General features: G+C 41.7%; 3 protein-coding genes across 3 annotated transcripts in view; 1 reads left to right on the forward strand and 2 right to left on the reverse strand.

Moving 5' to 3' along the window:
* Window positions 1-5,402: 5,402 nt before the first annotated feature.
* Window positions 5,403-11,382, reverse strand: LOC139473943 (uncharacterized). The gene is made up of 3 exons (XM_071256778.1): window positions 11,295-11,382; window positions 8,007-8,096; window positions 5,403-5,797 (listed from the first exon to the last, which is right to left on the reverse strand). The coding sequence occupies exons 1-3, from the start codon at window positions 11,380-11,382 to the stop codon at window positions 5,403-5,405; spliced, it is 573 nt and encodes a 190-aa protein (XP_071112879.1).
* Window positions 11,383-15,765: 4,383 nt separating this feature from the next.
* Window positions 15,766-22,484, reverse strand: LOC139474667 (tripartite motif-containing protein 3-like). Its single transcript, XM_071257762.1, has 4 exons — window positions 22,450-22,484; window positions 19,344-19,489; window positions 17,579-17,723; window positions 15,766-17,283 (listed from the first exon to the last, which is right to left on the reverse strand). The coding sequence occupies exons 2-4, from the start codon at window positions 19,480-19,482 to the stop codon at window positions 16,392-16,394; spliced, it is 1,176 nt and encodes a 391-aa protein (XP_071113863.1). The 5' UTR covers window positions 19,483-19,489; window positions 22,450-22,484; the 3' UTR covers window positions 15,766-16,391.
* A 4,255-nt stretch (window positions 22,485-26,739) lies between these two features.
* Window positions 26,740-27,356, forward strand: part of LOC139473659 (beta-parvin-like) — an 85,275-nt gene continuing 84,658 nt past the window's right edge. The window contains exon 1 of the mRNA XM_071256351.1: window positions 26,740-26,859. Coding sequence (XP_071112452.1) covers window positions 26,751-26,859 — 109 coding nt within the window. The 5' untranslated portion in view covers window positions 26,740-26,750. The remainder of the gene's footprint in view (window positions 26,860-27,356) is intronic.

Below are 27,356 nucleotides of genomic sequence, written 5' to 3' on the forward strand. Positions count from 1 at the left end.
TGACTGTTGTGTTGATTGTGCATAATGCCATTAGCTGAGGCTGATCTCCCGATAAAGTTAATCACACTGACATCTGTGGTCACAGAAAGTGACCACACATCCATATATGGGCATACACTCGCGAATGAATGATTTACACTGATGACACCGAGTGCTTGTGAAAACGGTCTTCATGAAACGGCCATGGATAGTTTGTCCTGCGCAGTGACTAGAATTTATACTTTTTAGGATTTCTTTTTACTAAAAGCCAAGGCAAATCTAGATCAAACTAACCAAATCTCACTTCTTTGATAGGCATTTAGAAGTTGGAGTACTAAGTAAGGATAAGAATTTATGGATGAACAACTTCTGTATTACAAATAAGAGCGACGTTTCGGTGTAGGTTCTAATACCGCTATCAAGCAAGTTATCCTTACTTAACCAAGTCTAGTTTGCTTGATGGAAACAGCAGAAGATGAAAGGTTCTTTCGAAGAAATTTTATTTTAAAGACATGTTTTCATTGACTAAGTGTTAGTCTATTGTATAGTTTGTGAACTGAGACATGAACCAGTAGCTGTACATGGTAAACAGACAAACAACCTGCTACCTTAGGAATGTTGTGATACACATTATGCCAGGCCATTATGCATTGTGGTAGTTGGGACAATGATGAGTGATTGGGAAAGATAAACCTCAATGAGTCCGTCCTCGATAATCCAGTGTATTATATCCCCATTCTGTTAAGATACACACCCTGGGCCCATTCGTCACAATACTTTCGTTTCGGGATTTGCGTTACACCTCCGCCGTTCCTATTCCTAGCTTTACAAAAACCCACAGAATTTATCCCGCTCGTTAGAGTAATTTGACTGGACAGCTGTTTTGAGCGTTGTGCTTTTCGAATCGGGCTCAGAACGAAGCTGTGGTGGCGAACGGCTCCAGGGTATGTATCACATTTGAATGGAAATTAAATGCATTGGATCATCGAGCATGTAAGGAGTCAAATATTCCAAGGTATAGCGACTGCACAGTCTTCAACAACGAAAGTACTATAATAACTATACACATTTTTAACATCATTTTTACGAAGTCCAGGTGTTGCGACTACAAGTAGTTCTATAGATGATTTAGGGTTCTGCCAAGGTTTGCCCTGGGAGTCTTTATAGCCTTGAATAGTCGCCCTGGTTTGTTAGTAAATGTCGATGTTGTTTCCAACTTGCGTTATGCGCATGGGATATCGTTCCCAGCCTTAAACCGGTTCAAGGAAAAGCTAGTTCCTTTCACCAGTGAATTAATGTGGTTTCGTCGTTTGCAGATTACTTGAGTAGTTTAGTGAAGCAACCCAGTACCATCCGTCCGCTGCTCTGTATATATACTCATATATCCGAACATTTAGCTTGTGTTGATTGAAAGTTGCTGTGTTCGATCTATAGCTGGAAGCACGGGTGGCCCAGTCGTCTAAGGCGACGCGATTGGCAGAGTTGCGTCCCTTGGACACGTGGGTTGTGGGTTCGAATCCCGGTTCGCCCCGAACATGTTTCTAGGTTTGTCAGCACCATACGTGCTCGTGGGTTTCACCGAAGTAGTAAACGTCTGAGACCTGCATCACTTCGGGCTTTTCTCCCACATTAAGCTGACACGCCGTGATATAACTGGAATACTGTTAAAAGTGGCGTTAAACCCAACTCACTCACTCGATCTGTACCTGGTACCGATAGTACAAATTTTCTGTAGAGTAAGTGTCATAGGAAAACGGACACTATGTATTATAGACTGTCGACAAAAGCTATAGGTGTGATATCTTTACGACCAATCAATAGTCGTATCTCAGAGATTTCATTTGATTCTGGATTCTGTGTCCGCTGGTCGCGGGTTTGAACCCTCTTCTGTACTCCCAAGTTATGAGACATGGCCTTGTTGTTTCAGTGTGAGCTCTCCTCCCACTTCAGCGAGTGAATGAGGTTTAACGCCACCGTGAACAGTATTCCAGTTATATCACTGTGTGTCAGCTTAATGTGGGAGGAAAGGCGGTCTCAGACTTTTACCACTTTGATGAAACCCGCGCGCAGCACGTGTATAGATCGGGGCGAACCGGGATTCGATCATAGGTTCCCGCCTCTTTAAGCTGACCTAATTGTTCAAAAAGACCACTTTATCATTATGTATATGTCTTCATAAAGTTTACTTGGTGTTAGATTTGACCTTACCTTACCGTTTAAAAAGGTTAAATAGGTTAAATATTTGAAATGGCAATGAAGGCCTAAATTTGCTGATAATGAATATCTGTTCATATATGATTAATAAATAAAATATACTATTTAATTGCCAGAATTTGTACTTTATATCTGTAACCATCACACAAGAGAGTCCGAAGACCACCTGGATGTAATGGAAGACAATGGTTCCTCGCTGCTACAGTTTAAAATTTGTTTCGATCTTAAACACAAACCTGAAAAACTTTCTTTGCCTCATGATAATGCGCTTAGAACCCTTGTATCCTTATACGAGGGCTGGTCAAAAAGTTCTAAGCCTAACAAACAAAAACAACAATTGTGAAAGTGTTAATAATCTACCTGCTTTTCAATACACTTCTTCGAACCACCCACATTGCAGCTTTTGCAAGTCGAGAGGTGTGTGAAAGAGGCATTGTCATGAAAAAGTTGAACCCCAGCAGTCAGCATTCCTCGCCGCTTTTCTTTGATAGTATCTCTCATGCGATGAAGCAAATCAGCCCAAGGGGCACCGGTAATCGTCTTTTGACTTTCTAAGTAATCAACAAGGATCACACCCTTTTCATCCCAGAATACAGTTGCCATTACTTTCTTCACTGATCTTGAAGACTTGAATTTCTTTGGTGCCGGAGAAGTGGAATGATGCCATTCCATAGATTGACGTTTTGACTTGGGATCATAGTGGTAGACCCATGTTTCATCACCCGTTACTAATCTCTTTTTTAATTTGACGAAATCCTCCTAAAGTAGCTCTTAATGTTTTCTCAAAGTAAGTTTTTTTTCCCCTTAAGATCAGAATTGAGAAACTTTGGCACCCAACAAGCAGACATCTTAAATTCAGGCTAAGAACTTTTTGACCAGCCTTCGTAGTAGTTAGAGTTAAGGAAACAAACACGTTTAGGACACTAAACACGTGGATGTGCGGGACATTGTGGGTATTTAAAGACAATCCTTAATGAGTTCTAAACATGACTCGCATCTGTTTAATACCTGAACCTATTTTAGGGATACATAGCTGTAACGATTCACCGGTACCCACCACGATATGAGAATCACATGACAAGTGAGTATGGTCTCTTTAAGCAATATTCCAGCAATATCACGACTGGGGCACCACAAATTGTGCCCATATGGGAAACCAACTTGGCTATCCCACCACCCCCTTGGCATGAAGGTGAATTGTGAAATATTCTGATGGTATACATAGTTCTGCAACATGACTGTAGAATATCTGTATTTAATTGGATCAAAGCCAATCTATATGATAGAAATGGGCAAGTCTAGTAAGCATCAAACAAAAATTAGAAGAGAGAAATGCGTTGCGTAATAAATGATTTAATAGGCTATGTATTAGTCTAACAAAGGATCAGAAACCATTGTGAATCTAAAAGTCAGAAGATACATTTGTTTCGGTTTGGTTTCAAGTCTTCTTTTGATGGTGGAGTGCGTCACTTTGTGGGACACTAGTCGGACGATTCACATAAGTAGGTGCTTAGATTCAAGTCATTCAATATGACACGTACACATTTCATGATGTATACTACTCAAAAGAAGTTAAGGAGCACCCGATTCTGTCATATAAATGTAGTTAATCTGTCATTATACGACAGATTAACTCCAGTCATATATAAAAGAATTATCAACCTTGTGGTTGTTGATTATCCTAAATACACATAGATCAAGTCTCAGATTAACATAAGTCACTTGTTACCAAGTCCGCACTTCTTTAATATATAAAAAAATATTTACGTTTTACGTATTGCATTGTGTATATTATCGGATAAACTAAGACATACGTATACCGCCATTCCGCCATTTTGGTAAGGAATGTGCACGAGCTCATTCCTTAGTAACGGTTTCAGACGCCATTTTTGTCGCTAAAAACAACGGGAAGTTTGGGTTTTTTATTAGTTGCATAAAACAAACATGGCGGATAGGTATCCGGTATAGTGCATGTATATCTTGCGTGACAACCCTAATCCCATCCTCGATTATGTCAAGTATTATATCTCCATTCTATTACGTTAAATACCCTGGATCTGTGCGCCACAGGGAGTCATGTCACCATCTCCATGTTTCTTATCACTAACATAGCACCGAACCGCTCTCGCTCGTGAATATGGATTGGATGGCCCCCGTGGTCTAGTGGTAGAGCGTCCGACCGGAGAGCGGAAGGTCCGAGGTTTCTATCCCTGGTGACGTCATACCAAAGACGTTAAAATATGATACTTGTCGTTACTCTGCCTGGCGCTTGGTAATAAGTGACTAATACAAGGACTGGTCGGCTCAGAGTCACTATACTGTGTCTGAGTGGGGTATTCATGTTAAACTGCGCATGGTATCTTGTTGGGCTAGCACTATAAATCGGCATCTCTACGAGCTAGTACAAGCATCCACAAACACACACACACACACACACACACACAAAAAAAACTCTCTCTCTCTCTCTCTCTCTCTCTCTCTCTCTCTCTCTCTCTCTCTCTCTCTCTCTCTCTCTCTCTCTCTCTCTCTCTCTCTCTCTCTCTCTCTCTCTCTATTAGTGCAATTATCTTGGACGCGACGTTAAACCCCGTTTCACCTCACCGCTATCGATCATGAATGTGGATTGGATGGCTAGTGAACGCGCGTATCGAATCGGGCTAAAACCAAAGCATGGGTCCAAGGTATTTATTATAATAGTTATATAATACACTGGCCAATCGAGGATGCCCTCTCAATGCTGCTGGGTGAGTTGAAACAGGTCAACAAACAACTGTCCATATGTAACTGTATACACAGTCAGAGCAATGAGCATGATCACATTTACCTTGACTTGAATAACGTCTGCTCGACCTCACATTCGCGAGGGTCTTGGCGTCCAATTTAAGAATTCTTGGGTCACGTCAGTGTACACAGCTACCCCACGTAAACTATACTGGGATTTTCGCATAGAATGCATGGCCACGCGTGCTCATAAGCTCAGGGCAAAATATTTTATTGATTTGTAACTCTTTGCAAGAAAAAAGTCGAAAATTTAATCTTGAACATTGAAATTGAAACATTGGCATCCGCGTGCCAGATAAACATTTCATGGCATCAGCGTACTGCACCAAGGGCATCCGAGATGCCACTTAACAAGGGCATACCCCTTAATCCGGTCCGGCGTCCCAGAAGGGTGTAGTCACTGCATGTAAGCATAACGTGGTTGTCTGTCATTTCTTCCCTTGTCGTTTAGGGGAGGCTAGTGGGGACATTGTTTGTCTCTGAACTCTCTTGCTTGCCGGGCTGCCAGGAGTTGGGGGACTTCCGGTATGTTCTCGAGGTTGTGATGGCGTGCCAAGGGAGCTAACTCTGCTGTGAAGGTCTGACACCGACCTCTGTAAAGGTCGATGTGTCTTGTGAAGCTGACTGGACTTGTTTTCATCTGTCGATCTGGGGTGTGTGTCGTGTCCAGTGGCTTGTCGTCTTGGGCTGGAGGTTTTGGGACGAAGGAACCCTGATTTATGTGTGAGGGCAAACAGATGAAGACTTCCGGTGGCAGTATGCATCAGGAGATCCTCAAACTCTTTGGACTTCCGGCGGCCACGACTCCTGGTGTACTGGAAACCTGGATGAAACAGGAACGGTTTGTAAATATACTGTGAGTGGGTGAGTGAGTGAGTACGGATTTACGCCGCTTTTAGCAATATTCCAGCAATATCACGGCGGAAGACACCAGAAATGGGCTTCACACATTGTACCCATGTCGGGAATCGAACCCGGGTCTTCGGCGTGACGAGCATACGCTTTAACCACTAGGCTACCCGACCGCCCAAAAATATACTGTGAAAAAAGTAGGGGATAGTAAGAATCATCGAGACATATCTTCTGATCTATACAGTATTAGCAAATGGAAATGATTTAATCTTATCTGCTGGGGAGGAGGCGATCAGATCTAATGGGTTCTTATGGCTGGTGTGATGAGATGGTGTCGCACTAGATCGTTAAACAGGTCGGGGGTCGAATTCGAAATTTGCACTTTGCAGCCAACGTCACTAATATAGGGTAAATTCGCCTCTGTTGGCTAGACATGCACGAATTCTTTCGAGGCATGCTTCTGATGAGTCGACCAATGTCAACTTGAATCATGTTGTTCTACTCATCTGGGAGATCAACACCGACTTCACTGAGAGCGGTGGGTGGATTCGACGTTGATGTGCACGTCTGCCAATCACGTCCCTGACGTGTTCAATGGGGCAAAAGTCAGGACTGAGTGCTGGCCATGGCATGACATTAATGTTTTGCTGTTGGGGGAATTGCGTCACAATTCTGGCACGATGAGCACGTGCCTTATCATCTTGAAAGATGAAACATTGCCCAACACGTTGTGTAAATGGCATTACGAGAAGTTCAATGATGCTGTCCCGACAGTATTGACCTGTGACCATGGACAATATGGAGCACAGATCGACGTTAACGTCCACAAAACGCTCATTATGACGTCTCGATTCCTTCGTCCATGGAAGTCGAAAGTGGACCTCGATTCGTCAGATGGTATGACACTCGCCCAGCGTCGATTATCCCAGTGCTGACGTTCCCTACACTATTTATGCCTCTGATTCAAATAACGTGCAGAATGTTGTGGGATGACACGTGGACGTCGTGCACACAAATGTCATCTGTGCAGATGATTTCACACCGTCTGGGCAAGTACTCGTACACCAGTTGCCTAGTGCAACAGGTCCATTATCCGCCATTAGGGGCGGTCGGGTCGCCTAGTGATTAAAGCGTTCGCTCGTCACGCCGAAGACCCAGCTTCGATTCCCGACATGGGTACGATGTGTGAAGCCCATTCCTGGTGTTCCCAGCCGTGATATTGCTGGAATATTGCTAAAAGCGGCGTAAAATCAAACTCACTCACTCACTTAATGCCATTCGTTCTGACTAATCTGTCCTGGGCTGGAGTTGTTGCCCTTGAGTGTCCAGAGCGGCGTCGATCATTGACGTTATGCGGTTGTTGATATCGGGCCCACAATCTGCTGATGATTCAGAAGCATTAAGCGTTTGGGCAACACTATCCTGACGTGTGCCCACCTGCAACATGCCTATGGCACGTAAACGTTTAGCACGTGGCAAACGTCGTATGATCAATGCTGTTGCTTCCTTTAATCATTAAATGTGTTTAATAAAGTGCCCATGAGCGTTTGGTTCCAAGAAATCAATATGGGTCTGCTAACAACCGAGTCTGAGTAACAATGCCAAATCTTGCATACCACCCCTTGCACGTGCTTCATGGCGGCCAAAATGCTGTGTTTGGAGCTTGATTTCTTCGGAAATGTCCTTGCCAGATAAATCATTTACTTTGGTGTGTTTTCGTGTAGTTTCACCTCAAAATAAAATATCACTCTAATAAATAAATTATCCCGTACTTTTTACACTCTAATAAATAAATTGCAAATGATTCCATAGTATTTGATTTGCTGACCAGGAAATTCTTTTTTCAGCAGTGATGATAAAAAAACGAAAAATTAGGCCACGCCCACTACTGTTTCCTATTGAGCTGAAAATAGGGTGGGCGGGGCTTGTGTTGCACGATTGCGCTGAATGAAGTCACTGATTTCGTAGACCTGCCTACAGTTCTTTGTGTTAAGGATCAAATAAACAGTCTGTAAAGTTATTATTGTTGACTAATATATTAATAAGAATTGAGCTTTTGGTATGAAGGTTATGACGTAAAAACCACCATGCACAAAGTGTAAATCTGCGTAGTTTTGACAGTTATACCTCCATAAACGCAAGAAATATTTCAATTTCAGTCTTTTAGCAAACGTCCCTACCTTCAGTACTGAATCTACTGGACGGGTCGAATACATCACTGCCACACTTGTTCCTCATCAGTGTGACGAGGTCCACCTCCCCGTCGCTGTCTGTGGACATCACATAATAACACATGTAATGCAAGAGGGACTGCAGAACCCGGGGAGACAGCTGTGTTAATAAAGTCTCCCAATAAACGTCTACCAATGGCATAAAAATGGCGTTAAAAATGTATATATATGTCATACAAGTTAAAGCTTCTGTGGAATTATTTCTTATTTTCTTTGCCATTAGTGTGTGGGGTCGTATGCCAAAATGTACCAACTGTCTTGTAACACTACAGACATGCAGTTGATATTTGTTTGGAATTTGTTTGTTTGTTTGTTTGTTGTTTAATGCCGCACAGCCGACGGCGGTCTGTAAATAATCATGAGCATCGATCCATTCAATTGGGATCGATGACATGCATCAACAAAGTCAGCGAGCCTGACCACCTTATCCCGTTAGTCGCCTATTACGACAAGCATAGTCGCCTTTACGGCAAGAATGGGTTGCTGAAGACCTATTCTACCCGGGATCTTCACGGGGCTTGTTTGAAATAGGAATAGTGGACAATGCGGTTGTGTAAAACAATTGCGTTAATTGTCATCTACATACACACAAGAATCTCTCGCCGTCAGCTGCCGCAAGCAAGAAAACGTGGTTCAAAATGTTACACAAACCAAGTGTAGCAGGTTATTGTTGACGGTTCCGCCGACCAAAAGTTTTCTCCAAAAGGAGTATACTATTAAAATTTAATACTTGTTTTGTTTCCTTTCAGTCATGAAAATACCGCCAAGACAGATGTTTGGCCTTAGTTTATTTCACCAGCCGACAAAATTTAATGGAAAAAAACGAAATGTGTTTTTTCATGGTTTTTTTCTATTTTCAACCCTTATCCTACGGTTGTGGAACTATTATAAATGATGAAAAGAAGGTGTTCATATATACTCTTGAAAAAAGTAGAGGATCATGTACTATAAATGTTAATACCAGGTATTACACAGTGCCGGAGCGTTTATGTCTGTAAAAACATAACGCCAAAACACATCCTGCAGTTTGCACGTGCCTCACACAGTAGGGTGCCATTCCTGAAAGGCGTAGTCGTGTCTGGCGACGTCTATATGAACGTCAATCCATTGTCAACCTAAAACCTCATGACAGATTTGGCGGTGGATCGGTTATGGTGTGGGAGGGCATCACAATGACTGCCTAAACCTCACTCCATATTGTGCAAGTAAGGGTCACTGGACAGTACTATAGGGACAACATACTGACACCCTTCGTTGTCCCGTTTGCAAGGCGTGTTAGTCGACGTTTTGTCTTTCAGGACGACAACGCCCGTGCTCACCGTGCACGAATCGTCGATGCTCACCTCCGGCCGGACACCATCCATAAAACGCCATGGCCAGCAATGAGCCCAGACCTTTCCCTCATTGAGCGGGTCTGGGACATGATAGGGAGACGTGCGCGTCAACGTCATATGCCGCCGACCACGTTGGCTTAACTTGGCTAGGCGCTGCAAGAGGAGTGGAACAGACTCCCTGATATCGCCACTGGGAGACTCATACGCAGTAAGCCTCGTCGATGAATGAATGTTTGACAAATCGTGGCGGTATTACGCACTACTGATCCAAAACCGTCAACTTCCAAATTCAAAATCGCGCTCCGAAATCGAGTCCGGTTCGCAAGTTGTCAAGCAGATTTCGGTCGATTGCAGGATTTGCAAAGCATGTGCATCGCTAACTCGTTGACAACAGATATTTCCTAAATCTTTTCATATTTTTAATCAAGGTGCTCACATAATTTGATGCGATGTAAGACCCGTTTTATCACAATATATAGATCTTGATTATCGATCAGATCGCCTTGACTGGGCGCCGCCGTATTGTTTGGAGCAAATGCAAGTGATACGAGAGGTGGAATTTGATTGGTCCATAGGAGAGGCATAGAAGGGACATAACTCGTAACAGCCACTGGTGGCGCTCAATCGAGCCCAGGAATTCCAGTCTAGTTCGGCAAGGGTGGAAACTGGACTTTTAAAGACAGTTAATTCTCTTGCCTCGGGAAGATGGGATTGTGCATAAGTGTCCGAGTCACGCTAATAGTTTCCATCAGCAATGTCAGCACATAGTCTGATTAATCATTACGGACAGGATTGACGAAAAAAAAGAATTAATAAGAAAATATAAAAAAAAACATTTATCATAATAGTATAACCTTATCCCGAGGTTAGCATAATAATTATCCCATAAGATATTTTCTGACAAGGAAGTATCATGATCGGTAGTGATTTAATATTTATTTTATAGCCATTCACAAAACATTATCTGGTGTTTAAAGTTTCGCCGATCATTATAGTAACACTTCGTTATCGATCGATCATTAACTTAAAGCCATTTCAACGTGAAGTCCTTACATAAGCCTTGTCAACAGTGTGCTCTGATACTAAAAATCTGCCTGTCTCGGACAACGGATAACCGGACATGGTTCGATGACCCATGGACTTTCGAGATAATGCGATTTCGCTGGATCAGAGGGACAGGTTGTCAGCCAACGGCAACCACGACCACCGACCTGTACACATGCTAATTGAAAGAAAACCCCGTATCCATGCTGCGGGTAGAAGCGTCGACTGGCAGACCAAAGTTACTTTATCAGTCAACAACAACAGTGTTGACACCTGTAGGTCGGAACGGCAGGTGATAAGGGTATTAATGAGAAACGATAGGCCTGAAATCAGGTTTTGATCAGGTATAACCGCTGTGATAGCTGCACCACGTGAACACGACCTGGCGCTGGCGCCTTTTGCACCTACGCAGGGAGGCAATTACACTACATTGATCATTGTACATAACACAAAAAATAAACGTTAATTTACCGTACTACCCAAAAATGTATATAAACGTCAATTTCACCGTAATTCAGACAAATATTTTTGCATAACATGTATTTTTATTATCGTGTATGTAAAACAACATTATAACTAAATAAATTGGTATTGTATTCAAATATAAAAAAATACACTACGCAGACTGAAATATTAGCAATCATCTATGTTAACTGGTTATCCCAAAACGCATACATACGTTTCCACAAAACGGTATCCGACATCACTAAACTTCACGGGACTTAACACATCGGTCTGCAAAGTGAACAGTTACCACCCGATCCGTCAAATATTAACGACGCACCCTCGCTTATTAGTCGAAAGATACACACACCCAAATCTCTTCCGAACGCTGAGATATAGTAAGGGAAGAACTTACCGTCCGAGCGGGGTTTGTGCTGGTCAATCCTAAGCCTGGTCAGTCTATCCAACATGGCCTTTCGTTCCACGTCGACTCGCCTCGACATCGTCAAAAGTGGGGAAATGTGTATATTGAGGTAAGAATGACACACAGAGGGCTTCTGAACTTCAACACTGATTGTCCTATGCGGTGCACACACCAGGGTGGGTGTAATGGCCGCTAGCAGGTATCGATATGTGCTGAAAAACTATACAAGTCGCTTTTATACAGGAAATGCGGCATTGGATCAAAACAATTCAGAACCCCCGAATAAACTTAATTTTCACTCAGAACCAAATCCGGGTGAAATCATTATCAGAGCTCGTTCAAATGACGTCATCCTTGTAAATTCTGTAATTCAATTCTCATTAATATAACACAGTTACTTTATGAGTACTGGGTCTGCACCTCGAGGTGCCCTTGACGCCTGCCGATCTGATTCCTGTCATACACCATGTCACCATTAGGAGTGTCTATAGCAATGAGAGGGGGGCGTGTCGCCGCGCGGACCTCAGTGTAAACAACCCTTTCAGGCTTGAGCGTTGTGACGTTAAAGTGTAATCGAACCCCTTCTAATTAAATCCATGATAAATCGGCATTTACGTGAAGAGTGTTGATTTCGCTACTTTCATGTCGACCTTTCATTGATCTTCGGTATTAGTATTTCAAACGTTAACTGCGATATGTCGATAAATGCTACATTCTTGAAAGAATATCAATACACGCGTTTGCATTGTACTATACGAGCTACATACATGTAACTTGAAATAAAAATAAAACACTATAAATTTTAACAATAAAAAGCACTAACTGCAGTCATCAGTCGTGTACCCGTGAAGATCCGGGTCAGAATAGGTCTTCGGCAACCCATGATTGCCGTAAAAGGCGACTACGGTTGTCGTACGAGGGGACTAACGGAATCAGCCTCGCCGACTTGGTTGATGCATGCCATCGTATCTCAATTGAGTGGATCGATGCTCATGATGTCAATCCCTGGATTGTCTTGTCCAAACGATTATTTACAGACCGCCGTCATATAACAGGAATATTGATGAGTGCGGCGTTAAACAAACAAACAAACAAGCAAACATCAGTGATGTACAATGAAATCAACAATTTACTAAAGTGAAGTTATGCACACATGTTCTTTTCAAACCTATGACGCGTTAACGTATGATGAACTTGTACATTGACAAAAGTCTATCTTACTGAGGTATAACAGTTTTCATGTATTAAGTACTATACGCCCCATGCTTACAGGACTGCATTTAGACACAATATACCACCAGGCATTATGTTTTTGGAGGCATCAAGTGACTAGGTATTCTCTGTTGATGAAAATTGGCAAAATTGGCAACCGCGCTTTCGTCAAGTATTTCCAACTGAGAGGGTTAAGTCCATCAGCCAGCCATCCATGCGGACATGGTGGGACTTTAGGGGTGATGCTCCTTCCTTTGCCACTGTTAGGAGATAATGAGATGGGCAGTTCACGGGGAGAAGGGGGAGCCTCGAAGATTATCCATGATCGGGAAGGCCTTCAACTGTTACCACTAGGGAAAATGTTGATAAATTGAGTGATATGATTTATATTTTGATCGATGACTCACCACACATTACAGAGACAATACAGAAGGCATCTCTCAAGATCTTATGGAACGCTGGGTTCCAAGACTTCTGACTCACAGCAAGTTCATCATCTCGTGAGAACTTCCGTCGTTTTGAAGCAAACCCAGCTGATTCTGTTGAGCGACTTGGTGAATCTTGGGTGAATCGGGTGAATCTTAGGTAAATCTTGGGTGAGTCTTGGGTAAATCTTGGGTGAGTCTTGGGTGAATCTTAGGTGAATCTTTGTTCCACCACTATAAGTCCTCAGGCAACAACGTGAGAATATCAAGGCTAAAATTAGTCCTGTAAAACTCACTAAAGGTGTGTTATTCCACGGGACAATGCACCTGAACACAAGCCAGGGTTGAAATGCATGACTGTGGCTTTGAACTCACTGAACACCCTCCGTATTTACCAGATTTGGCACCGTCAGATTTCCACCGCTTCCCAAAGTTGAAGAAGGAAGTGTCTGGCAAGCATTATACAAAGCCTTCTTCCTACACCAGTGGGACCAGGCACTCCAGCATCGTTGGCAGAGGTGTGTGTACCTGATCAGAGGGGATTATGTTGAAAGATAAATAGCAGCCAACTACATTAACGCAGCTCATCATATTTAGGCTCTAAACCATTCAGCCACCCATCTTACTTGATACAGGAGATGAAACGTATTCATGACGTCCGATACCAACTGACGCATGGCGGGCAACCAAGATCAAACGACAATGTTACGATGAAGATGTCAAGAAAATATGAACATGTTTAATTGTTTTTTCTAATTGCTTATTAGTAGAACCAACCGATCCAAACACTTTGCATGTCTTTGCAGTTGCTTGTTCTGGACGCGGTGCATAGTTAGGTGGCATCTTCCCAATGTTATCAGTCGTGATTAGTACTTGACGCAGTTGGTACTCGACTAAGGCTCGATGCCACGGTAACACAGAAGGGTATCTCTGGTTACCCCAGCGGATGTGGTTTTTTCAGTGAATTTGGAGTTGATTTACATACTGGAGACCGCCATGCAGTGAGTGCTTGCTGGAAAAGGGAGAGAGTGCTTAAGCCTTCTTGAGAGTCTTAACACCGATGTGTGATAAATTGGTTAGTATCGGGCGATATTGATGTCGTATAAAAATTGATTTATGGGCTGTAGCAGTGTGGATGACAAGCAACTTTTTCCACATGTAGGAACATATTTGGTCTGAATTTAACTATGGATGTACGGCATATAAAAACGGGCTCATGATTTAATTAGGGTAAATCAGATTTTGATAATCGTGATATTTGCATTTCCCAATTTAAGATTATGTTAACCTGACATTTATCTACATATAATTGCTGTTTGTTTGTTGTTTAACGCCACACTCAGTACTATTCCAGCTATATGAAGGCGGTTATCAACATATAACATTAAAGAAGATTAGTCATCCGGAAAATGTCTAGAATTTGGTTGAAGGAATCAGAGGCGCTTAATATTGTTTTGGCATATTCATATTTGAGAAAAATACTGGTCAAATAAATCACTTCTACTCTATGTGTCTTTGTTTGTTTGTCTGTTGTTTAACGCCGCACTCAGCAATATTCCAGCTGTATAGCGAAGGTCTGTGAATAATCGAGTCTGGACCAGACAATCCAGTGACTGACATCATGAGCATCGATCCACGCAACTGGGATACGAGGACATGCATCAACCGAGCCTTACCACCCGATCCCGTTAATCGCATCTCACGACGCATAGTCGCCTTTTACGGCAAACATGGGTTGCTGAAGACCTGTTCTACCCAAATCTTTGCGGGTCTCTATGTGTCACTAAATACAGACTGGTTTAATTATAGGGTACAGACTCAGAGAATGTCGTGACGTTGGACTGACGTATGTTCATGCTAAAGGTCGATGTCAAATGATATTAAACTGACACATGTCCAAATGGCGTGTATGTTATCAGTTTAGTGTACGTAAAACGAATATTGGGGATTTACCACGAGGAAGCAGGATCAAGTCTGTATTGGTTCGAGTGAACAGCTGTTCAGTTATATCACGGTGTGTCAAAGGGGTATCGGAGGAAAGTGATGTTTTAGACGAGCACGGGTATGGTGCTGACACATCTGGAAACATAATCGGGGCGAACCGGATCCAAACCCACGATCATAGGTTTCTGCCACGTCAAGGGAATGCAACGTAGATGATAACAATAATGTATTTGTATCTATTACAGTTCGTTTGTTTGTTGTTTTACGCCGCACCCAGCAATATTCCAGCAATATGACGGCGGTTTTTAAATAATCGAGTCAGGACCAGACAATCCAGTGACTGACAACATAAGCATCAACCAAGTCAGCGGGCCTGACCACCCGATCCCGTTATTCGCCTCTTACGACAAGCGTAGTCGCCTTTTGCTAAAGACCTATTCTATCCCGATCTTCACGGGTCAGCTTGATGTGGAAACCGGAAGTGATGCAGTTCTCAGACGTTCACCACTCTGGTGAAACCAGCGAGCACGGGTATGGTGCTGACAAATCTATAAATATAATCTGGGCGAACCCAGATTCGAACCCACGATCATAGGTTTCTGTTGTGCCCAAGGGAGGTTACTCTGTATAGCGAACTGCGTCTTAGACGACTGGGCCACCTGTGCCCACTTGTGAGGATGACATAAAAATTATAACATGTTTGTAAACCAGGTACAACCGATATACTATTCATATCAGTGACGTGTGTATAATCACTAAGCATGTGTATTTGAGACGACCAAGTTCATTTCACAACCTGTGATCGATTCTGACAGTACAAAGTCTAAGAAAACATAAACAAAATCATGATTAACATATCTGTTTATTAAAAATGTGTACAATCATATATAGTATATTGCGTAGAAGAGTATAAATCGTATATGTACTGGTTTGGCTTCAGGCACCACTGCATTAATATTAAGAACACTGATCGTCAGTCACTGGCAAGTCAAACAAGAAATAACCAACTCATATTAGATGGACAGACATATATCATATTTCCTATGTAAATACACAACGTTCATGACATTTTGTTCACGATGTCACTATCTCTTCGAGTAACCAACTAACCTACACAATTCCAACAGGTTCTTGTCATCCAAACGCTGGAATAATTGTGTTTGTTATTATTTAAAGATATTCTGATAAAGACGAGGTATTGAAGAGCTTACACGAGTTTGGAGTGAGTTCACGAGTTAGGTTTCACGCCGCTTTTAGCAATATTCCAGTAATATCACGGCGGACACCAACAATGGACTTCACACAGATATACTTGGTAACTTGCATGTATTTTAGATTGTATGTGAACTATATTCTGTAAACATATTTGATGACAAGATGAATAGAACCTTTCCTCATTAAAGTTATGTTGTATTTGGTATACGCCATTATTGAGGTGTGTAGAAGACTTGAAAATGCTTTGGTTCCATACCATCCTTGGTCACAAAGGCTGGGGTTTGATTCGACATTATATATCCATGAAGTGAATTGGGGTTCGGCGTCTGCTTGACGGCGGTCTCGTCTGGTGGCAATCACAGTTCAAGTACCGGAATATCTTGACGCAGTGCTCTCCCTTTACGCTGAATTCCGTGGCCACCAGGTGTCCCTCTCGGCCGACGCTGATGGAGTGTACTGTACCTGCGCCGTCTACAGGGGAAAGGAGTTGTTGAAGGAGAACCCCCCTTTCTGTGTACAGGTTCACCGTGTGGTTGAGGGTGTCGGAAACGAGTACCTCACCCACTACGTTCACACAGATACCCCCTGGAACAAACGTGAGTGCCTCTCCACAGGAACTGGGCCGGAACCGGTTCAAACAGCGGCCATCATACGTGAAGAACTTGACCTGAGCATCGACTGGGTCACTGACGATGATTTCTTCATTCTTGTTGGTGCAGATTTGAACAGGGCAGCTTGAAGTGGCTTTCCCGCCAATTTTGAATGAGTGCAACAGTTTACCCCCCCGGCGATGTACTTCTATCGTCCTCGACGATGTTGCTACTATGATGTTGAAGGAAACATCGCAGGCAAGGCTATACGGTTCATGTTGAGTAGGGAAGAGATATTTGAATTTTCCCTCGGGTGTGAAGACTTGGACTCTTTTGTTGCGTCTGTCCGCCACAGCCAAGTCGCCATTGGGCAGCTCACATACATCAACGGGTTCATTAAACTGTCCTGGCTCCGAACCCTTGACTCCAAACTTCACCTTGTATACGCCCATCTGATTGAGGATTTGGACGCGATGGTTATGACTGTCGGCAACGACGATGTCGCACGAGTCGGTTGCAACCAGGCCACGTGGGTAGTGGAAGTCGCCGCTCTGGGTTCCGAGTTCGCCGGTCCTCAAGAGTAGCTTGTCTGGTCTGAACAGAAATAAGGTTATATATATGTAAATATGAACGAAGAATTGCCCGGGTTGTATACTGAATGTAGATACATTTGCAACTCTTATTGTCACATTGATTTTATTATCAAACTGGGTTTACATATTTAAAAACAACAACATAATTATCACCTGAAACGTTTTTAGAACCGATATAAAAAAAGGAATCCTAACGTATATTTGGACTGGAGACCCAGGTTGTTTTTGAATTATTGATGGCACTGATATAATTAAATGCCAATATCGACATGAAGCAGGTGTAATCAGGTACTGACGGTCTCCTGCCCTGCGTCTTCTCGGGCTTCTTGCGAAGGTTCCCCACGTGATCATACGTCTGTCTCAGACCACGTGACAGCAGCCTCGCCTCCCAGTCCCGCGGGTCTCTCATTTCCCGGGCGCACTCGGGCCCACAGTCATGAACTGCAATACACTGTGATGTCATAAGGTGGAATACCAGACTCAAAATATGATATAGTTCAGACAACATATATATTGTTCTGATAAAGACGAGGTATTGCAGAGCTTACACGAGTTTGGAGTGAGTGAGTATGGTTTGACGCCGCTTTTAGCAATATTCAAGCAATATCACGGCGGGGGATACCAGAAATGGGCTTCACACATTGTACCCATGTCGGCAATCGAACCGGGTCTTAGGCGTGACGAGCGAAAGCTTTATCCACAAGGCTACCCGACCGCCCTCACGAGTTTTGAGTATCTCCTTTTTTCGTTGTTCCGGGTTGGACCTGGGCTTCAAACTCATGGTTGGTTGGTTTGTTGTTTAACGCCGCACTCAGCAATATTCCAGCTATATGACGGCGGACTGTAAATAATCCAGTCTGGACCACACAATCCAGTGATAAATATCATGAGCATCGATCCACGCATTTGGGATCGATGACATGCATCAACCAAGTCAGCGAGCCTGACCACCCGATCCCGTTAGTCGCCTTTTACGACAAGCAGAGTCACATTTTACGGCAAGCATGGGATGCTGAAGACCTATTCTCCCCCGGAATCTTCATGGCTCTCAAACTCATGAATTGGACAGTAAGCCATGATTGTCGTCAGCGGTGACTAACGGGATCAGGTGGTCGGGTTCGCTCACTGAGTAAATGCTTGTTATCGTGTCCCAATAGCGTAGATAGATGCTTATGATGTTAATCACAAGATTGTGAAGTCCAGACTCGATTATTTAAGGACCCGCGCGATTCACCTGGAATATTGCTGAGTGCGGTGTTAAACAACCAACAAATCAAGCCACAATGTAAGATGTTATCACAATCCTATTTCAAACCTTAGGTTTGCAGTGTTTCGGCGACTGTTTTCATACTAGGAACGTTTTTCTAACGTTTGTAATTTCTTGGTGAAGTAGAATTTTCAAGTATATACTTTGCCCGACACTTTGCTTCATAAAACGGGAGGTGTAACAATGGATTATTATAAACGACAGATGGAGGTAATTGAAGCGTTCATAAAATGGCATCGCCAGTTGTGTTCGAGTCTAAACATAGTTCAATGACATAGTTCAATGACAAAGCCGCATTAAATAAATCAAATCTTATATCGGGGGGGGGGGGGGGGTGTTATTATTTAACGCCGCACTCAGCAATATTCCAGCTATATGACGGCGGTCTGTAAATAATCAAGTCTGGACAACACAATTCAGTGATCAACGCAACTGGGATCGATGACAAGCATCAACCACTTCAGCGAGCTTGACCACTCGATCCCGTTAGTCGCTTCTTACGACAAGCATAGTCACCTTTTACGGCAAGCATGGGTTGCTGAAGACCTATTCTACCCCGGATCTACAGGGCCTGCAGGGAGCGAACCACACCTGAACTTGGAGAGTGTGTTTCCTTCATTTAGTCCTTTAACTCAGTGAAGATATGACGTAGGAGTACTCTCATATTTAAAAGTCCTATTATAACATGTTCTGAATTTATTTCCATTCAAGTGCCCTTTGTCGTCCCAAATTTCAAGTGACCACAGTTGTTGTTTTCTATATGAATAAGAAGAGGAAGGGGATGTTTGACTCACATGGCCTGTCTCCCGACGACTTGTAGAGGTGTCTATTGGCGTCATGGTACAGTTGCCTGTAGGACGTGACAGGTGCCCGGGGGGTGGGGGAGGTGTACCCCAGGCTGTACAGTCGGTAGCGGGACAGGTAGTCCACCATAGTTCGCCTGGCACCATATAGATGATTACATAAGTGTGGGTAATGCTGATTTTGTGACACGAATGTATTATAAACATGTATTTCACAAGAGAGGTAACCAAATCTCATTTCAATGATATATTCAGCCTGGTTCCCTGGGTATGGTGCGCCAGCGCTGCATACCCAGGGAACCAGGCTGTGAGATATTTTACTCCGACACGTTACTACTCTGCGTGAAGACATGACAAGCCTGGCACGAGAGGTCGGCAGGTAACGTTCTGATCAGCCAATGAGCGTGGATGTTTCTGAATTCTCAGAACGATCGAGAGAATCATTCAGAGCAGCATATCTGCTTTCCGTACCTCGAAAACGGGAGTGTATCCTATCGGAATAAAAAATCCGAATAAAATGAAATTAGTTGGTTGGTTGTTAAACGCCGCACTCAGCAATATTCAAGCTATATGACGGCGGTCTGTAAATAATCGAGTCTGGACCAGACAATCCAGTGAATAATATCATGAGCATCGATCCACGCAATTGGGATCGACGACATGTATCAACCAAGTCAGCGAATGAAATTGGAGATGGCCACGAATATAATTATTACTGTAATATTATACACACGATTTTGATTATTGTGAAGAGATATTGTCTCCTATGTTGAAAACTATATCGTGAACGTATTAGTGACATGACATGACGTCAACAAAAATAGGCTGTGATGTCATCGATCGTGACGTCATAATGTATAACGTCAACAATGCTGTCAACATTGTGTCAACATAGTATAGTGAAAAACCTTTTATCTACGACGGAAGGTCTGCCTCGTGTGAATTAATTTTGTTCTGAGCCTTGGCAAGGGAATTTCATCATTATTATGTGAGTAGCGAGTAGCTTATGTTTTATTTCACACAGTCCATCTTTTCGAGGAAATGTAAAAAAATGTGGGTTTCCTGATCGCAAGTTTGTGACGTGATGGACAGTGGCTGACGTCTTCTTCAACTTTGCGCCCATACCACGTCACGATGCTATGGACCTCTTTCGGACACAATAACAACGAGTGGAACGAATATTGGATCAATGATCGCACGCGTCGTGTGCCCTTACAAGTAGGCTAAATGTCATAAAGATGTGCCATCAAAATAATGACGTCACACCAAACGCTATGGCGTCATGATGTCCCGACGTCACCAATGCTACAGGTCACGTGTAAGATTTATTATACGAGTACCTCGTCATATTTTGTTTATTCTGAACCCATATGGAAGTTGAGTAGATCTTGTCACTGGCAAATGTCCACATCCCGCGACATCTCTTTCAAGGGTATTAGTATATCCATATAAACGTCCGTCGTTATTCAGATGTCTAGATTATTTATACAGTGCATCAATGTAGACATGTTTTATAAAAAGATGCTTTCTCACAGTCAGTCGATAATAATGGGATAAAAAGAATATATAAGTCGCTAATGTCCATATGTTGCCAGTACCCTCTCTAGACTAATATGTCAACCGTCATAACCTCCCAGGGTGGAATTTTCAAGGCCACTTCATACTCAAAGGGGCCACTAATTATAATTCGTTATATCCGTAGTTCGTTATAAGCATATGTACATTATGTATACAACAAAATGACGGGACTAAAAACAGTTCGTTATATCCGTCAGTTCGTTATAAGCGTGTCCGTTATAAACGTAGTTTACTGTAATTCGTAGCTCATTGAATTTCCATCCGATTCCTTATTTTTAATTCGTTATAACCGTAGTTCGTTATAAGCATATGTACATTATGTATACAACAAAATGACGGGATTAAAAACAGTTCGTTATATCCGTCAGTTCGTTATAAGCGTATTCGTTATAAACGTAGTTTACTGTAATTCGTAGCTCTTTGAATTTCCATCCGATTACTTATTTTCAATCTCATGAGGCCAATTTATACAAGACAGGCAGTTATGTTCATTATCTTAATCAGGTGATAGGTAACAGTAATTAGTTGGATAAGGTTTGGGTGATCTTAACTGTGAATTTTCATCACACATCAATACAAGTACTGTTTAAACTGGATAATCAGCTACGGCTAACTCTTGACACTCGATGTCGACATACCTCTAACTGATTTACACTAAGAGTACACATGTTTTGCTGAAGTAAATCAAATTGTTCCACAATCGAAGATTAACATTAACTCAACTGATCGGTAAAATATCCTGACCCGGACTGAATATATACAGCTATTGATTTGGTTTAGGTGAACATGATTGATTGGTGTGTTTTGGGGAGGTCTGTTGATTTAGGTCCGGTTACTTCCCTGTTTTGATTCAAACATTTGCTCTACAATTCCCAATGATAATACTGTATGGGGGCGTTCACATTGTCGGGAAATATGATGGCTACATTACCGTAAAATGTTGCATAGGCGTATTTCTAGTATCAAACTGAATACGCTAAAAATAGGTCATTCGCGTGTCAATATTCATTTCTACGTGGTAAAAAAAGAACATAAAACCCATGGCCGATTTTCTCTTAGCTTGAATAAATAAGTTTTACAACAGTTTCAGTAATTATATCCTTGGTCTGATACGTGATTGTTAATCAAATTCAAGTTAAATAATGTATTAACTTGACATGTCTATAGACCCTTGTAATTACAGCCTTAGTAATCTATGTCGCACAAAGGACAATCAAATAATGATATCAATACAGTATAACCCGACAGATATTAATGTCAACAGTTTTTAAATCACAGTTTTTCGCAAAGTTAGTACGAAAGATCTCCAAATCTCGGTTATTAACACAAGGGAGATAACTCGATGACAGACCGTGTCTGTCGCCTGTCAAAGTTATTGACAACACAATCAAGCATTTTGCCTCCTATCCCGAAGTTAACATAAATGGCCAATCACACAATTCCTGTACACAATGTGACCTTCAGACACTGTATTGTGGTGGTGCACGTTATATATATGTTTCAATTTATACCAACCTACCTCGATATCACAATCTTATCGCCATGATGACATACGATCCGATAGCAACGCGTCGTTGACAACCTGGCCAAGTCCTACGACGCATGCGCGCGGCGTTGCATAACAATCAGCTCAGCTGTTTGTCATCGAAAGAACAGCTGTGTTCCCAATCTCGTCAAAGCGTTCTCAAAAATATTTACTTGAATGTGAAAGAATCGGTGTTGCACAATTCGGCTATATTTAAACACAAGTTTGCTTTGCATGCGTGCTTCTATTAATGACAAAGTAGTCAATAGGTATAAAATAACATGTCGTTTATATACGATTGAAGATTGTTTTCTTTAACTGAACAGCATTTTTTCTGTGAGTGAATGAGTAAGTATGGTTTTACAACGCTTTTAGAAATATTCCAGCAATACCAAGGCGGAGTACAGCTCACTTAGTTTGTTGGTTAACGCCGCACTCAGCAATATTTCAGCTATATAACGGCGGTCTGTAAATAATCGAGTCTGGGCCAGGCATTCTAGTGATTGACAATATGAGCCTCGATCTATGCAATTCAGATACGATGACATGGATCAACCAAGTCAGCGGACCTGACCACCCGATCCTGTTAGTCGCCTCTTACGACATGCATAGTCGCCTTTTTCAGCAAGCATGGGTTGCTGAAGATCTATTCTATCCCCGAATCTTAATGGATGCAGTTCACTTAGTTTTATACTTGGACATACAGACTGACTCTTATAATTGTAGTAGCTGCGGTTGCTGTGTTTTTGTTGAAATGCATTTATTTTGACAGGGGTTTTTTCTTCTTCTTTTTTTCATGGTTTTCGCATTTGTCTGCTGACTTATTAGATCTAGCGTTTGATGTGTTTTTAATTGTGTCGGTATGTAAATCTGTCACTACCCGTAAAGATCCGAGTGAATATTGATATTCATCAACCCATGCTTATCGTAAGAGGCGACTAGCGGGATCGGGTTGTCAGGCTCGGTGACTTGGTTGATGCTTGTCATCGTATTCCATTTGCATGGATCGATGCTCATGATGTCAATCACTGGACTGTCTGGTCAAGAATCGATTATTTAGAGAATGCCGTCATATAGCTATATATAGCTGGATCTTCACTTCTCTCTTATTTTGTTCGTTTTTATTTTGGTTTTATCTTCTAATATTTATAAAATAAAGTATTTAGGCAATACCACACAAAAATAACAGATATATTTTAATTAATTTTCTGATTGTGTTTTTTGTTTGTTTTTTGCTCTGAAACCGATGTTTATGGAAAATTTACTTACCCCTTTCGTCTGAAAATATGGAAATGCTTCGAACATTCTGGATATTGCAAATTAAGACTTGAGTGCAGGTGTTCCCTTACTCGTTCTGAGGCGATAATTTTGACATGAAAACGAGAAATGAAAACGAAATACAGGCTTTGTTCCTTAAGGCGTAGTTTCCACTATCTGGTTTTCCCAAGGACCATGTGTTACTGTCGACATTCAGAACTTTAAGAATATAGAACAACTTGAAATAATGACAGCTGCTCAAAATTTAATTTAATTGTTTTACTGGATGACTGGCCGGCCCGTGTTTTCCTCTGAGATAAAGTGAAACGCAGAAAAAAAATGCTGATCATGTACAATTGGTTAGTTGGTTTGTTGTTTAACGCCGCACTCAGCAATATTCCAGTAATATGACGGCGGTCTGTAAATAATCGAGTCTGGACCAGACAATCCAGTGATTGACATCATGAGCATCGATCCACGCAAATGGGATCGATGACATGCATCAACCAAGTCAGCGAGCCTGACCACCCGATCCCGTTAGTCGCCTTTTACGACAAGCGTGGGTTGCCGAAGACCTATTCTACCCCGGAATCTTCACGGGTCTGATCATGTACAAACACAAAAGCGAACTAGCAGACTTATTATCCATGGAAGCGCCTGACAAAAATCATGTGTCTTGGCGATACTAAATGATGCGCTATTAAAATCCCATTAAATCAGGTTGCCTGCGTGCGCGTGTTCGAAATTTCTATTTAAATACCGATGTTTTCAATGCCATGTCATGAGAAAATATGTCATATGGCCCTGCACATTTTCATGAAGTTTCAGCTCTATGGATCTTGTGGTTTCTGAAAAAAACTTGCCTTGGCCGTTTTGACTCAAAATCCATAAGGCACTGCAATATCGAAGATGGCTTTGATTACCAATGTTCTGTTTCGAAAAAAGGTGGTGTTCTAGACAAAATTCGTGCCCCTACGTTTAGGCTCTGAACATGACGGACACCCTACTGCACGATTCTCCTCAGAACACCGTATCAACACCGTGACTGTGACGATATACAAGGCATCTGACAAGGAAACTACGCTTGATCTTGCAGTGCGCAGAGACCAACCATTTGATGATCTGGGGGGTAGAGGGATGGGGTTTGGGTTTTTTAATAATGTGTTCCGTAAGTTTATGGGAAAAGTCATTTGCCTCGGATTTTTAATAAAATACATTGTTCACTGGACGAATTCCTGATACATTCATAATAAATGTATAACAGTTTGCTCACCTTTTTTTCGATTCATGCCTCAATGAACCAAAGAAATGCACAGTTAATCCTTAAATTAACGTTTGCGTTCATATTGACATGTTATAATACAGTATACACGTTTAATATATATCCACATACGTGTACAACCGATTAGTAAATATTTTATTTCATCTATCATCGGATAATAGGTTTTTGGACAACATATGTTTTTAGACGGCCGTGTTTATCGCGATAACTCGCGCTATAACAAGGGGTGTGGCGTCACACAGACAATGTAAATACGCAGATAATGGCATATTTTTTAAGATTACGTTGTCTTTTATAAGTGAGTGAGATGTTTTACAGTTGTTCATGTGATTAGCGAGAAAACTACGAATGTTTAAATAAAGCATCCGAAAATCTATAACACGGAGATAAATATGTTTTCGATGTTTCTGGGTTTTTTTCAGTTCAGACAAAAAAATGCTTCGAGGATAACCTACGAGCCACGAGGGTTTATGCACTATCTGTCCCGAGAGAAGTACTTTATATATGTCCACGAGCGACATGCAGATAATCGGACATTCCGAGTTGAGAGTACATGAGTAGGTTATTCTGTATTTTACGAGTTTTTTTCGTGATTAAATGTCGCAAGTGTGGGCTCCCTGATCTCCAGGTGAGACAGCAGCTGAGTTTAGCCATTGTTGGAACGACGTCATAAAAATGGTTTGTGGCGTCATGAACAGTGGATGACGCCATCTTCAATATTAATGCGACAGTACGTACGCTCCTATGACGCCATTTTGCTATGGGCCTCTTCTCAAACATTGAAAACAATGGAACAAAAGGTCAGAAATAGACAATCAGCATGAAGAAACGGATATTATTGTTAGAGGGAATTATTTAAAATAAGTTCACCTATATCCGCCCACCTATGAAGAATATATAGTCTCTGTAGTTCAAATAAGAAATGAATACGGTTTATTAGATACCAGTCCGTAAGTAATGTTCAGATTTATATTTTCATATTTGAAAAAAATACAACTGTGACTAACACAAATATTCATGTATCATGTATACCCTTACAGAGTAAACCCCAACGTTGACTGGTACCTACGGGACATCTACATAAAAAAAACAGGTGCAGGAATGGCTCCTTTGTAAAAATGTCCCAGACAATTTGGAGAAAAAATTGCCACAAATTTTGTTAAAATGGACCCAAATAAAACTTAGTTATCTAGTTTATACAATAATTACACGGGACCATCGTCTACCATCTGAAATATTCATTGTTATTTTGTTTGTTTTACAATAGTACCATTGTCATATAAAATGTAAGATAGGCCAGAGACAGTGACACATACTGGAGAAGTGATGACTGGTGATGGCCCCAAATTGGTCCCGTGTATTAATTGTTAGGATTATGGAGGATAATAGTTTAAACAATATTTATTTTAAAAAGCAAACGGGTGAAATACGAGAGAAAAAGCTTATCCTAACCCTAATATAGACAAAAATGAGGGTCCAAGTAAAGATTGAAATATATCCCTCTAAGATCGAACAGGTCTTTATTTTTGAAGATATAAAGGTGAGATCAGTGAGGCTGAAGACCTCTTGTCCTTGACTTTCTGTAAACACCACATTCAGGAATGGTCTTATATTTCAAACTAGACTTTTTAGTCTTGAACTGAAAGATTAACATATGACAGTTATCCGCTGTAACGCCTGTGATTTCATTTTGGGAAGCAGTATCGTGCTCGAAGAAACGACCTTGACCTGCTCCGGAAGTTGTGGAATTTACAAAATGGCTGCTTCTCCAAACACTTCTGCGGCTACACTCACACCAAAGAAGAAAGATGAATCATTCCTTGATAAAATAGGAACTTTGGCAAGGAAGAAGAAAGCCAAAGAAGGTTTGCAATTTTGAACGTGGTTATTTTGTTGTTTTCCAATGTTTTGATGTGGTATTATACAGCTCTTTATCCAACCTCGCCCACAGATGTCCCGGGTCGAGTGTAAATAGCCATAAAAGGAAATATCGCACAATTTCTCGATTGGATTTTTTAATTTTTTGAATGAGAGTGTATTGTTGAAATGTTGGTGGTTAGTGTATACGAATTAAATTAAAGAGCTTCGGATGTAATAGCCATGCTTCATTCATGACTCACGTTGACAGCAGTAAACATGGTAAACAGTCATAACCCCGAGTAAACAGACAAACGGTGCCAAGTCAGCCCTGAATACCAGAGACCACACCAATGTTTAGTTTTATGGCATCCGGGGACACCGTCAATAATCTGTCATAAAGCAACACCTAAACTGTTCTACTATAAAAACCCAAGAGGCTGTGTACAGGTACTACAGATAGGTACCCCCGGTACGTTTCTGTATCCTGACGTACCCTATTTTC

Source organism: Haliotis cracherodii, unplaced genomic scaffold (genome assembly GCF_022045235.1).
Source record: "Haliotis cracherodii isolate W230 unplaced genomic scaffold, xgHalCrac1.p SCAF_3, whole genome shotgun sequence".
In the NCBI taxonomy this organism is placed as follows: domain Eukaryota; kingdom Metazoa; phylum Mollusca; class Gastropoda; order Lepetellida; family Haliotidae; genus Haliotis; species Haliotis cracherodii.